This window comes from Trichechus manatus, unplaced genomic scaffold, assembly GCF_000243295.1.
Source record: "Trichechus manatus latirostris isolate Lorelei unplaced genomic scaffold, TriManLat1.0 scaffold00160, whole genome shotgun sequence".
NCBI lineage: Eukaryota > Metazoa > Chordata > Mammalia > Sirenia > Trichechidae > Trichechus > Trichechus manatus.
In genome coordinates, this window is record NW_004444096.1 from 2,488,895 (window position 1) to 2,502,881 (window position 13,987).

Here is a 13,987-nt window from a genome sequence, read left to right on the forward strand (position 1 = left end):
GATATTTTTACATATTTGGGCAACTAACATCACATTGGGAACATTTTCACATATTATTATATGTCCTGTGAAAACGTGATTTAAATGGCTCCTTATTTCATCATATGGATTATTGTATGTTTATGCAAATAACTTACGTCTTCTACATGTGTTTGTCAACCACTCCCTCTCTCCACCCCAGGGATTTTCAGAAGCGTCCTATACTGATTTTTTATTTTTACAACAACATTTAAAAAAATGGCATAGCGGAGCCTCTGAAAATACCTCACGGAGGAGGGAATGACTCAGAAGGTACACGTTATTTGCATAAAAACAGTAATTTGAACCCGCCTTAATTATTACAAAATTATACTTTTTCCATTTTAACTTTTATCAGTAAAACTACAGTAAACCACTTTGTAAATATATTTTTGTCTAGAGTTATGATTATTTCCTTAGACTAGATCTAGAAAGGGAAAGCATTAGGTGAAATGATAAGAACAACTTCAAGTTTCTCGATACCTACTGCTAAATTGGTTTTCTGAAAAGTTGAGCCCATTTATACTCCCACCAGCAAGTAAGGGTGATGGGAAAACTTGGAAATGGATAATGTTAATGGTTGAACAACATAATAAACATAACTAATGTCACTGAATTGTACACGTGAAGAATGCTGAAAAGGCAAACGATTGTTACATATATATTTACCGTAATTGAAAAAAAGAGTGCCTGCCTCACTGTAGTCTTGTCAACATTGAGCAATATCCAATTTTTCAAAAGTTTTGCTTTGTTAATAAATAAAAGTGATGCGAAATTGTCTGGATTTCTGTGATTGGTGGTTTTGGTAGTCATGGAGATGGACTGCCCAGATGCCCCTTTAAGGGAGGTCTCCAGGATCTGTCTTAGCTGCAGAGAGCTGTCTCACCTAATGACAATTTCCATCCTGGGGCGGCCCACACCTGGTGACTGAGCCCACACCTGGTGACTAAGCCCACACCTGGTGACTGAGTGAGACAGAGGGATAAAGACAATGAGCAGTATTCACTCCAGAGCATCTGGCCAGGTTGGCTGAAGCTATGCTGGTCCTGCATCCCAGATGGACGTCTCCATCTGCCAATCCTGCCTCCTTTCCCCATTTCTTTCACAGGTGTTACTCCCTAATAAATGTCTCGCTCCCCACACCCATTGTAGTATCTGCTTCTGGAGAAGCCAGTCTGAAACAGAAGTGATGTTAGTCTTTTTATGTTATGTTTGTGTTAAAGATTTTGAGGCTACTTGAGTTTTCTCTCAGCTACTAACTGAAAGGTTGACGGTTTGAACCTACCCAGTGGCACCACGGAAAAAAGTCCCGGTGATCTGCTCCCATAAAGAGTACAGTCAAGAAAACCCCATGAAGCACAGTTCTGCTCTGTAACACATGGAGTTGCCATAAGTCAGAATCTACTCGATGGCAACGGGTTTGGTTTTTGGTTTTGGTTTCCAGGCAAGTAGAAAAGAACGCAGATGTCAATTAATAAATTTTCAATCCAAAGATTTCTTAAGTCTGAAGTAATAAAAACAGTAATAAAGACAAAGACTGATGTATTTGACATAAAACTTTAAAATGTCTGCATGTGAAAAACATCTTGTAGAGTTTTTTTAAGACAAACTGGAAATACATTTTAAAAAATTATAATACACAAAAAATGTAATATGTATCCATACAGAGATCTTGCATGTCAAATTACCCCAAGTAGAGAAACACTGTACTATCCCGTGGTACTTGTGTATTTTCTCTAGGACATAAGGCCAAAAATGAAAACATTTTCTCATTGTCTTCTCTAAACACATTTCCAAAAACCACTCAGGACTGGGCAATTCCTCTGAAACTTCACTGAAGTCCAAAATGTGGATGATCTTGAAACATAAAACGTCTATGATTTGTAAATAAGCTTAACAAAAATAAGAATATGGCTTCGTGTTCCAAAACAGTGAGAAAAGTGAAGAAAACGTGATTTGGGGTCCTCCTCAAACAACAAAGCCATAGCTCACCCTGTGTCTTCTCTCTTTTACAGCCTTGATCACTGACGACCTCACAGATGCAATTATCTGTGCCAAGAAAATTGTGAAAGAAACAGAAGGGATGAACTATTGGTAAGAGTCTCTCCTTGGGAGTCTTTGGTTGACATGTGCCAACATCATGATGTGTCTGTTCATCACAGCTACGAGGGATGTTGGGAAACTCACCTCCACAGAGGGTCCAAAGATTTGTTTGTTTTTGTTTTTTAATAATATTGTATTTTCGGTGAAGGTTTATACAGCAGCTCCCATTCAACAATTTTTACACAGGTTGTTCAGTGACATTGACTACATTCTTCACAATGTGTGAACATTCTCATTATTTCCATTCTGGTTGTTCCATTAGAGGTCCAAAGATTTTAATGTGCCCTTGTCTATTTTCTTCTCCTTCAGTCTGTGGATGTGCAGTGAACATATCAAAGAGACCAGAACAGGGAGAAGAGATGGTACTAAGTCATGATAATTTGCAATTGCTTTTCATGATAAAGCATTGCAAGCAATGGGGAAAAAGGTACTTACCAAAGTGAATTGGAAAGGACCAATGAAGTCAATAGACCAGAGGAAAAAATGCTTGCATTTGCTCAAAATTTGGATACGACTTTGGAGGGCTACAACAACATTTTGTAGGGAAAGAGAACAAGCATCACAGAGTGAAAATGACCGTGTCTGTTAGATAATAACTTAGCAGAAAACTTCACTAGGATTGTGCACGGGACATTGCCTAGGGTACTCACCCTCATCTCAGCTGTGTTTCTAGCAAAATTGCTAATTGGACTACCACCTTGTGTAACCCAGATTTTCAGAGATATGGGTGTTTAACTAAATGGCCCCATCTTATAAAAGTTGTTTAATTGTTACTGAGGCTAATCATGATTAGGAGAAAACTGAGAGAAAAAAGTCTTAACAAGGCAAAAGGATACAGTCCTTGGGTTTCAAATGCAAATAAAATAAACCCTGAGCACTGCTGGTTATTTTGGTTAATTAGCTATGATTTTGCACCTGAGCATTATTTGGATTGTCATGGCTGCTTCTTTCTGCTCTTCCTGCTCCCCTCTCCTCCTTAGGCAAGGCTGGAAGAAATACTGTGAGGGCAAAGACCTGACCGAATGGAAAAAGGGATGTGAGGTTTCATGAGCTGGAACTGGCAAGGACACTTTGCAACGGTTCCCTAGGATTTGTAATGAATGTCAGAATGCTCCTGTTGTCTTGTCTTCACCCTCCTCTCCAAAAAAAATATTCCTTCTCAAAGTTGGAGAGGAAAAACTAAGCTATATTTTTAAACAAATAAATATTTCCATTGAAGTGTCTTCATCTCACCCGGACTCAGGTTCAGTGATGTCATCATAGCACCATGTTAATACTTGAGAAGTCACCTCCAAAACGGTATAGCCCTGGAGGAAAAAACATCCCCTCTTCACTGTAAAGAAGTCCCTGGGTTGGTGCAAACAGCTAACACGGTCGGCTGCAAATTGAAACGTTAGAGGTTCCAGTCCCCCCAGAGGCACTTCACAAGAAAGATCTGGCAGTCTACTTCTGAAAAAAATCAGCAACTGAAAATCCTATGGAGCACAGTTGTACTCTGACACACATGGAGTCACCACGAGTTAGAGGTGACTAGAGAGCCACTGGTATTTGTCTTCATCACAAGGAGTCCTGGCTCCTGTGGCCCTGAAACGGCTGGCCATTTACAAACAAGATTCCCAAGTCCAGGAGAGCAGTAGGTGAACAGCCTTACCAGATCTGCAGGCTACAGTTTGCTGACCTCTGTCCAAGAACAACAGGTCATTCTTCTCCTGATCTGGGGACACACACTACTTCCTAAGCTCAATTCTGCCGGAGAGAATGTTCCCACTTCCTCAGGAATGTCCGGATGGACACTCTAATGGACCAAATAAATGAAGTTGCAGCTTTTACTGCCAACTTCCAGAGAGTGCCCCACATTATGCCAACATCCATTTAAATTACCAGTTACCAGTTGCCATTGAGTTGACTGCAACTCATGGCGACCCCACGTGTGTCAGAGTAGAACTGTGCTCCATAGGGTTTTCAATGGCTGGCCTTTCAGAAGTAGATCACCAGTCCTTTCTTCCAAGGTACTTCTGAGGGGAGTCAAACTCCAACTTTTCAGTTAACAGCCAAGCTCATTAACCATTTGCATCACCCAGAAACTCTTCATTTAAATGAAACTTATCAAATTCAAAAACCGAACTTGAATCATCATAATGAATTGTTTCCAGCCTTAGACATGCAGTTGTATTCATTTACTCAGGAACCTGGTGACCAACGGAGGGAATTTCACTTGATGGAATAGCAGGGTGAGGATTTCAAATCCCAAAGAGATGTTCCCAGTATAGCGTCTGTCCACCCAGGGACGGCTGCCTCTACTGACCCATGCTACACAGTGGCTCTGCTTTGACTGAGTTTTCTCTTTTCCGCTCTCTGCCAACACTTCTTTGTCCTGTTGGGCAGAGGTGGCTGAGGCTGCCTCGTTCTAACTGCAGGTAAAATAGTTGCCCCAGGTTGAATGCAACTGGACCTAGAAAATACAGTAAATAGAGGTTTATTGGAGAAACAGTTATGCCTACAAATAAGTTTCCTACTTACAAGAAAGTCCCCCTCTAAGCCAACTGAAGGATACTAGGAAAGCATCTAAGCAGCCATAGAATACTGTCTTGTTGCCACCAGCCCAAGTTCTACTGTTGGCTCGTTTCATGTCTGCTAGCTCAAACTGCATGCATAGGCTTTCAAAAACCTTAGCTGTCACTCACCCACAAAATACTAACATTTTATGTATCTCTACGCAAACATGTAATCTTGTGATAATTCAACAGTATTACAAACAAGGAGGGGGGGAGATTTTGAAATCCATGGAGTTGAAAAATAATTCTATAAACTGACTGAAGAAAATTTGAAAAATTTCGGATCCATTAAGCTGCACTAAATGGATAATCTGTGCTTATAAAAGTCCATAAATACGCATTATTCATTATTATTGTCTTGCAGATACGTACCTTGCAGTTCCCATATTTAGCCAAACCTCCAGCTTCATTAAAATCAATGGCACCATGTTAATGATCTTGGTTGGCATGGACCTGGCGCCAGCCATTCAAAGTCTAGGGCAAAGATAAAAAAAACCAACCCCCAAAATGAGTGCTTTGAAATTCAAGATGAAGGGAAGTTGGCTGCCCTACAATTTGATTGATCTATCTTTCTGCAAAACCCATAAAATTTCTAAGCATGCAATCCCACTATTTCCCTACTCAAATGTTTTGTTTATTTAGTATTTCTATAAATAAAACTTTTCGGATGAAAAGTTATATTTTTCCTGGATCATTTTCCATAATTAATACCCTCAGAAATTCAAGAGGAAAAGATTACTTCTATTCCTGGGTTATCTTTATTTAATAAAGGCGTATTAAAATTACAACAAACATTTATATTCCCTTTTATAGTTTCTAAGACATATAGAAATAGATTTTTTTTCCATTTTCTCTTTACAACAACATTATCAGCAGGTTACCAGATATATGGAGTAGACAGTTGGATATTATGGTGTAGAAATCGGCTGCTGTGGGTACATTCTTTCTTTGGGGACTCAGTTCTGTCTGACTCGTGGGACTCCCCCTGCCTATCCCCATCATCTCTCCTTTGCTTCCCAACTTACTTCCTGTTATATCCACAGCACTTTCTGGTCTGGTCCACCATTTTTCTTGATGCCTGCTGAACTCAGCATACCATTACCCCTTGGATGTCTTTGCTCGCCCTCTTCCCCCAAACCCAGGAGATTGCACCACTTCCCTGCAGCCTGTTCAAACCTACTCATCCTCCATGAAGCCTCTCCTGTTCCTCTAACACCCTGAAAAATCTTTCCTCTGAACGCCGAAAGGCCAAGCGTGTACCATACCATTAGGTCATCACGGATGGTGCGTAAGCTCCTTGAGGGATGGACCAAGTTTTTTACTTCTGTGTTCTCTACACTGTCTTCTGCAGTGCTAAGCACTTAGTAGTTGATATTCAAAAATATTTTATGTTGATTTTTGGTTACCAATGAAGACATGTGGAATAGCAGAATAAGAATAAGACCCTGCATTTGTAACATTTTTAAATTTCAGATCAGGTTCACATTCAGTATTGCACATCCCCTCATGACAACCTTAGGCTATGGGGTGACCGAATCCTCATTTTGTGCAGAAGTGCTTAGATACAGAAAGAGCGACTGTCTCACCAAGACTCCTAGTATCGGAGTGGGGAGCCCTGCTGCCCTATCGGGATCTTCAGAACTCAGTGCGAGAACAATGGCCCGGTTCCTTTGGGGACAGGGGCTGATCGAGCTCCTCATCCATGTCCATCGTATGTGCTTCACTGAGGACCCCCCGGGTACAGCTCACACAGTAGCTGCTTTCTGAAACATCCGAGGGAAAAACGTAGGAAAAGCTCTCACCCAAAATTTAATCTGTTCAAAGTGAAGTAAGAAAAAAAAAGAGTTCCTCAGGAGTCATAGAAAGATTTCCTGCCTCCCATAAACGGAAAGAAAACGCTCTAGATTTCTACAACTTGAAACTCACAATAAACATGTATTATTTTCTTCAACTGGAAAGAACGACATTTTTTCATTGAAAACATTTAAGACGTGAAAATCGTTTCTTCCAGTGTAAGCCGAATAGCTCTCTACAGGCTCACTCTCCTGCACCTTCTTGCCAGTCTCAGGCCCAGCGTGTCCTCTGGGCTGGAGAGTTTCACATGGCGTGATGAAGCTCTAAAGTGACCTTGACTGTCTTCCAGGGCAGCTATGGTGAGTTCTATGAAAGCATCTAAACAGCCATAAAACACGTTCTTGTCACCAACAGCCCACGTTTCCAGGGGCTGGCAGTTCTTTACACACAACCGCGTCACAGGATGGAAGTGCACACAACCAGCTTGCAAAGGACCTACTGCCCAGGAGAGCTGAGAACCCAGGGGGAACCCTGGCCGTAACAGGACCTTCTGGACTGCACTGGGGCTCCTTTAGGGGCAGGAAGGCAACTACACACACCTCTCTAACTAGGACAGGGGACTCGCTCTCCCTCATTTTCCTTCCCTCTCTTATCCAGCTTCAAAGGGCAGAGAAATGGGAAAGAGAATCACTTGGAAGCTCTTCTAATTCACGGATATGCAAGCACATCCGTGAAAGCTGATACTCCAAAGGCAGCAGAAAGAGAGCCGGCAGAACAGGAGAAACTAGTAAGCACAGTCTCACAGTGGGGGGGGAAGAGAGGAGGAAGACGAAGAATATGCATTCTTAAACGAGGCCATGTCTTCTGCCATTGTTATCCCCGGGGCTCTTCACTGATAAATAAATGAAACACTGTACTTGGCAGGGGCATTTTCCGCTTCTTTTCTGATGTCACTTTCTTAATTGGGCTCTAATTATAACAATAATACAAAGTCATCTTGAAAAATACAGAAAATCTTTTAAAACTCTAAAAATAAAATACTCTTAGAATTCAATGATAACCGCTATGAATATTCTGATGTTTTTCTTCTGGTTTTTTAAATTTTTTTCATAAAGTGGGAATTGCAGCATATTGGATTTTATAACCTGCCTTTTCACTTAATATAGCACGAGATTTTCCTCACATTAGTATTTTTTCCAAAATGGGGTCCATGATGGTAGCAATAATAGTTACCCAACGATGTCACGTCATTCATTTCCCCTTTTGTTGAATATTTGGGTTAACCAGTAACATTTTCAGGTCTGGAACTCTAGGCCAATTTTTGCAAAGGGCTCTTCCTCTTCTCATTGCTTATTTTTTCTATGGACATCACCAAAATCCTCAATGTATGTGTTTTATGGGTTCCTTCTTTCCACAGACTCCTTGACTGCTATGGGGACAGCTTGAATCAAGACTGGGTGTATGATATTGGGCACATTTTCCAAATAAAAATTAGGATCTACTGTCTGCAATTTGGTACAATATTGAAGAAAATATTTAAAGCTGCTACTGTTCTGAAAAATCCAAAACTTACGGTTACCGTGGCTGTGGGTACTGGGTCGTGCTGAGAGACCACTAGTTGTCCAAACAGAGTGATGAGTAGAGAGTGTGTTTCAGGCTTAACAGACCTGGGTCTAGGCCCAGTTCAGCCATTACTAGCTGTGTGAGCACAGACAAGATACTTAACTTCTCTATTTCACTACTTGTAAGATGAATATAAAAGTCGCCATACACAGTTGTGGTGAGAATTGGCAGTCATATCGGAAGCACATATCACAAACTAGGCTTTTCATACAAATGGGTTACTAGTATACTTCTCCATTTTTATTTCTCTAGTATGTTTTACAGCCCTGGTGGTGCAGCGGTTAAGAGCTAGGCTGCTAACGAAAAGGTTAGCAGTTCGAATCCACCAGCCGCTCCTTGGAAGCCCTATGGGGCAGTTCTACTTTGTCCTATAGGGTCACTATGAGTCAGAATTGACTTGACAGCAACGGGTTAGTATGTTTCAAGGGACCCTGGTGGCGCAGTGATTAAGTACTTGGCTGCTAACCGAAAGGTCAGCAGTTCGAACCCACCGGCTGCTCCATGGGAGAAAGATGTGGCAGTCTGCTTCCATAAAGATTACAGCCCACGAAACCCTATGGGGTAGTTCTACTCTGTCCTATGGGATCACTATGAGTCAGAATTGACTCGATGGCACACAACAACAACAAGTATGTTTTAACAGGTGATTTCTAACAGGTACTATTGACACAGCAATAGGATGAACTGTATTTTGTGCAAAATAAGGAGATTTTTCTAAAGGCAAAGAGGAAGATCCCTGGCTGAAAGAAACCCTGAATGAAACTGGAGCTAAGTTTGTTTTCATAGGTCCCGCTGTTGCAATGTCCAAGCTACAGACTAAAAAGTTAAACCGTCTTCTTTAGATTTCCCCGCCTGCTCACTACCACACCCCCACTGGCCACATAATTCTTCAGAGGAAGAAAAAATAAATCTATAGTTGCCTTGAAAAGCATTCATGCAAGAGAAAGGCCAAATTCATAAGTAATCTGACTTCTGCATCACTTTTCAAAACAGTATCCTGTTACCAGCTAAAACAAACAGGGTGGTTTCAACCGCAGGAACTGACAGGCAGCGCACAAGGGCAGATTGGAAAAGATTAAATATTTGTGCAAAAAAAAAAAACCTACACTGCCCTCCACAAAGGACAGCCTTAGTCTGGAATAGCAGGGAAGGGAAAATGGGAAGGGGATGTGGAACTGAGAAGAGACTTCAAGGGGGCCTTATCTTTCCAGCGTAAAGATTGATTTTGGAAGGAGGAGGTGCACAAGGGGAGAGAAAGGGGGGAAAGGAAAAAAATACAGCTTGTGCCTGGGCTCTGGTCACCTCGGGCCAGCTCCTGTCATCAGGCGCTGAGGCCTGCACTTTTGACCCAGGCCATGGAGTCAGGCCACACAGGTTCCGGGGAAGTCAGAAACAGGATTACAAAAGCTTTGAAGTTGCCAGGCTGGGATGGCAGAGAGGCGAGAGAGAGCACGCTCAGAGAAGCCCACTGTCTCCCATCAGCAGCACCCCATTAATTTGTTGGGGGGAAGGAGAGCTGAGGTGGAGGCCAGGCGAGTGGGTCATGTGCAAATCAGCAGTCCAAAGGCCTGTCGGGGGGAAGAGGGAAAGACAGACTTCAGAAAAGGAGATTTTAGAAAATTGTTAAAAATTAGTTTTCAACTCGCCTGACAGTCCATCAAAGTTGGCTTCTGCCTCTGAGATAATTTAGTGGCTGCCAGGAGCTTAGAATTAAAAGGAAAAAGAGAAAACTCATACAGTAGAGCATTCTGTGCAGGCAATAGGGAGATTGTTGATAAAGTGAGAATCTTTTAGGAATTGGAATTTTTCTGTGGATCTTGGAGCACCTAAGGTCCCTACCATGAAGCCCAACACAAGGTGATCCACGCAAACGAACACCCCTGGGAAGCCCTCTGAGCACAGCTAAAGTTACCCATATTCAAGGGAGGGACCGCAGTCGGCAGAAACAGAGAGGACAGCCTGCAGCAACATGGGCTGGTTCAGGGACCCGCACAGCCCTGGCTGCACGTGAGAATCATGGCTCCAGATAGGGTAGATCAAGATCTCCGAGCATGGTACCCTGAGGTGGATATTCTGCTTCATTCCCCAGTTATTCTAATGTTCAGCCAGGGCTGTGAACCCTAAGTAAGAGACTTAAAGGAGCCCTTTGGAGGATGGACTTTCCTTGGGCTGTTGCATCCCCATCTCCTCACTGGGTGAAGACGTCCGGTTAGGTCAAGAGTACGAAGTAAACTCACCTTTTGGCTCTGCTCCAGGCACTCAGAAAACCGTTCCCTTTGGATGGCTTCAGCCAAACCCAAAGATCCAAGAGGTGGAGCCTAATCAAAGCAGACAGGGAAAATGGGATAGGAAACATACCACATTCAGCAGATACTTGAGTACCCATTATGTGCCAGGCGCCATGCTATGCAAATGATGAGTATAACCAAGCGTGAGGCTTCTCCCGCTGCTCCGGGCTTTCTGTGCGGCCACAGGCAACAGAACCCTCCGCAGTCCGAGGTCTGCAAGTGCAGAACGGGGTGAAAGTACATTTTCAAACAGGTCTTCATGACTCTTCATGCAAATATAAAATGAACATGTCAAAGATTTTATTCAAGTCATTAATCAGTGAGGGAACCAGTAAGACGTTAAGATCATTTCAAAGAGATTTGAGGAGCTAGGTATTTATATGCAATTTACAAAAGGAATGTTAGAGTAAGATTCGTGGGTTAGATACAAAACTAATTATTGTCCTGCAAGGATATACACTATAAACTTCGAGGGTTTTTTTTTTTTCCCTGACAGAAATTATTTCCAATTCTATTAAACAAAAATCCACAATTTAGAATGTAACTTCAAGAATCTTAAAGAACAAGAAACAGCTGAAGAAAGTACATTACTTTGTTGTGCTTGTTGTCAAATCAGTCAGTTCCGACTCACAGCGAACAGAAGAAAACTGCGTGATCCTGCACCATCCTTACAATCGTTGCTTTGTGTGAGCCCATTGCTGCAGCCACGGGGTCAATCCATCTTGTTGAGAGTCTTCTTCTTTTTCGCTGACCCTCTACTTTACTAACCATGATGTCCTTCTCCAGGGACTGGTCCTTCCTGGTAACATGTCCAAAGTATGTGAGATGAAGTCTCACCATCCTCACTTCTAAGGAGAATTCCGGCTGTACTTCTTCCAAGACAGATTTGTTCTTTTGGCAGTCCATGGTATATTCACTATGCTTTGCCAATGCCACAATTCAAAGGTGTTGATTCTTCTTCAATCTTCCTTATTCATTGTCCAGCATTCAAATCCATATGCAGCAATTGAAAACACCATGGCTTGGGTCAGGCGCACGTTAGTCCTTAAAGTGACATCTTTGCTTTTTAGCACTTTAAAGAGAACTTCTGAGGCAGATTTGCCCAGTCTTGACTGCTGCTTCCACGAGCATTGATTGTGTATCCAAATAAAATAACATCCTTGACAACTTCAATCTTTTCTCTATTTATCATGATGTTGCTTATTGGTCCAGTTGTGAGGATCTTTATTTTCTTTATGCTGGTGTGCAATCCATACTAAAGGCTATAGTCTTTGATCTTCATCAATAAGTGCTTCAAATCCTCTTTACTTTCAGTAAGCAAGGTTGTGTCATCGCATAATGCAGTTTGTTAATGAGTCTCCCTCCAATCCTGATATTCTGTTCTTCATATAGTCCAGCTTCTCAGATTACTTGCTTAGTATACAGATTGAATAGGTGCGGTGAAAGGATACAACCCTGATGCACACCTTTCCTGACTTTAAACCACACAGTATCCCCTTGTTCTCTTCAAATGACTGCCTCTTACTCTATATACAGGTTCTTCATGAGCACAATTAAGTGTGCTAGAATTTCCATTCTTTGCGATGTTATCCATAATTTGTTATGATCTACACAGTCAAATGCCTTTGTATAGTCAATAAAACACAGGTGAACTTCTGGCTGGTATTCTCTGCTTTCAGCCATGATCCATCTGACATCAGCAATGATATCCTTGGTTCCATGTCCTCTTCTGAATCTGGCTGGAATTTCTGGCATTTCACTATTGATGTACTGTTGCAACCACTTTTGAATGATCTTCAGCAAAATTTTACTTGCGTGTGATGTTAATGATATTGTTCAATAATTTCCACATTCTGTTGGATCACCTTTCTTTGCAATGGGTACAAATATGAATCTCTTCCAGTCAGTTGGCCAAGAAGCTGTCTTCCAAATTTCTTGACACAGACAAGTGAGCACCTCCAGCACTGCATCCATTTGTTGAAACATCTCAATTGGTATTCCATCAATTCCTGGAGACTTGTTTTTTGCCAATGCCTTCAATGCAGCTTGGATCTCTTCCTTCAGTACCATAGGTTCTTGATCATATGCTACTTCCTGAAATGGCTGAATGTTGACCAATTCTTTTTGGTACAGTGACTCTGTGTATTCCTTCCATCTTCTTTTGATGCTTCCTGTGTTATTTAATCTTTTCCCTATAGAATTCTTCAATATTGCAACTCGAGGCTTGAATTTTTTTCTTCAGTTCTTTCAGCCCGAGAAATGCCAAGTATGTTCTTCCCTTTTGGTTTTCTATCTCCAGGTCTTTACACATTTCATTATCATACTTTACTTCGTCTTCTTGCGGTGCCCTTTGAAATCTTCTGTTCAGCTCTTTTACTTCATCATTTCTTTCTCTTGCTTTAGCTACTTTACATTCAAGAACAAGTTTCGGAGTCTCTTCTGACAACTGTTTTAGTTTTTTCTTTCTTTCCTGTCTTTTTAATGACTTGCTGCTTTCTTTATATCTGATGTCTTTGATGTCATTCCACAACTCGTCTGGTCTTTTGTCACTAATGCTCAATGCGTCAAATCTATTCTTGAGATAGTCCTAAATTCAGGTGGGTTACACTCAAGGTCATACTTAGGCTCTTGTAAACTTGTTCTAATTTTCTTCTGTTTCAACTTGAAGTTACATATGAGCAATTTATGGTTTGTTCCACAATTGGCCCCTGGCCTTGTTCTGACTGATGATATTGAGCTTTTCCATCATCTTTCCGCAGTATAGTCAATTTGATTTCTGGGTATTCCATATGGTGAGGTCTATGGGTATAGTTGCCATTTATGTTAGCGGAAAAAGGTGTTTGCAATGAAGAAGTAGCTGCTATTGCAAAATTCTATCATACAATTCCTGGCATTGTTTCAATCACCAAGGCCATATTTTCCAACTACCAAACCTTCTGTTTCCAACTTCTGCATTCCAATCACCAATAATTATCAATGCATCTTGATTTCGTGTTTGATCAATTTCAGACTGCAGAAGTTGTTAAAACTCTTTAATTTCTTCATCTTTGGCCTTAGTGGGTAGTGAATAAATTTGAATAATATTCGTATTAACCGGTCTGATATTTTGATCATTATGGATTTTTATTTTGCATGGATTTTGATTTTTCTTAAATAATACTTTCAAATATTATTTATCTCTATTACTGAGTTTCCCGGTACCCCCTTAAATTTTGTGTCCAACGTAAGTGCTTCACTTGTCTCACCCCAGCCCTGGTCCTGGTGGTATTTGAATCAGAAAGTAAAACTAGTTGAAAATCTTTTTGAAAAATAAATAAATATATAAATTCTGAGAAATAAGATAGAAAGGTAGAGTAGAGGGTCAGGTAGGAATTGGAATGAAAGTAGAGTCATCATACTGGCTTATCCAGGGAACAATTTATAATAAATAATATTCACAACAGAGGTATCAGAGAAAGCCAATGGGGAAAAATTTGCTGGGCTTCACTCTCATATGAAATCTAAGCAGGTTGCACTAACTCAATGGTTTTCTGCCCCGGCTATTCATGAGAATCTTCTGGGGAGCTTTTTAAAAATACTGATTCCCAGGAGAGGAGTCAAGATGGC

The 13,987-nt window shown here is 41.2% G+C and overlaps 1 protein-coding gene across 1 annotated transcript in view; it reads left to right on the forward strand.

The window, feature by feature from the left end:
• Positions 1-3,171, forward strand: part of LOC101342878 (lysozyme-like protein 1) — a 12,537-nt gene extending 9,366 nt beyond the window's left edge. Inside the window, exons 4-5 of the mRNA XM_004386251.1 lie at positions 2,034-2,112; positions 3,102-3,171. Coding sequence (XP_004386308.1) covers positions 2,034-2,112; positions 3,102-3,171 — 149 coding nt within the window. The remainder of the gene's footprint in view (positions 1-2,033; positions 2,113-3,101) is intronic.
• Positions 3,172-13,987: the final 10,816 nt, after the last annotated feature.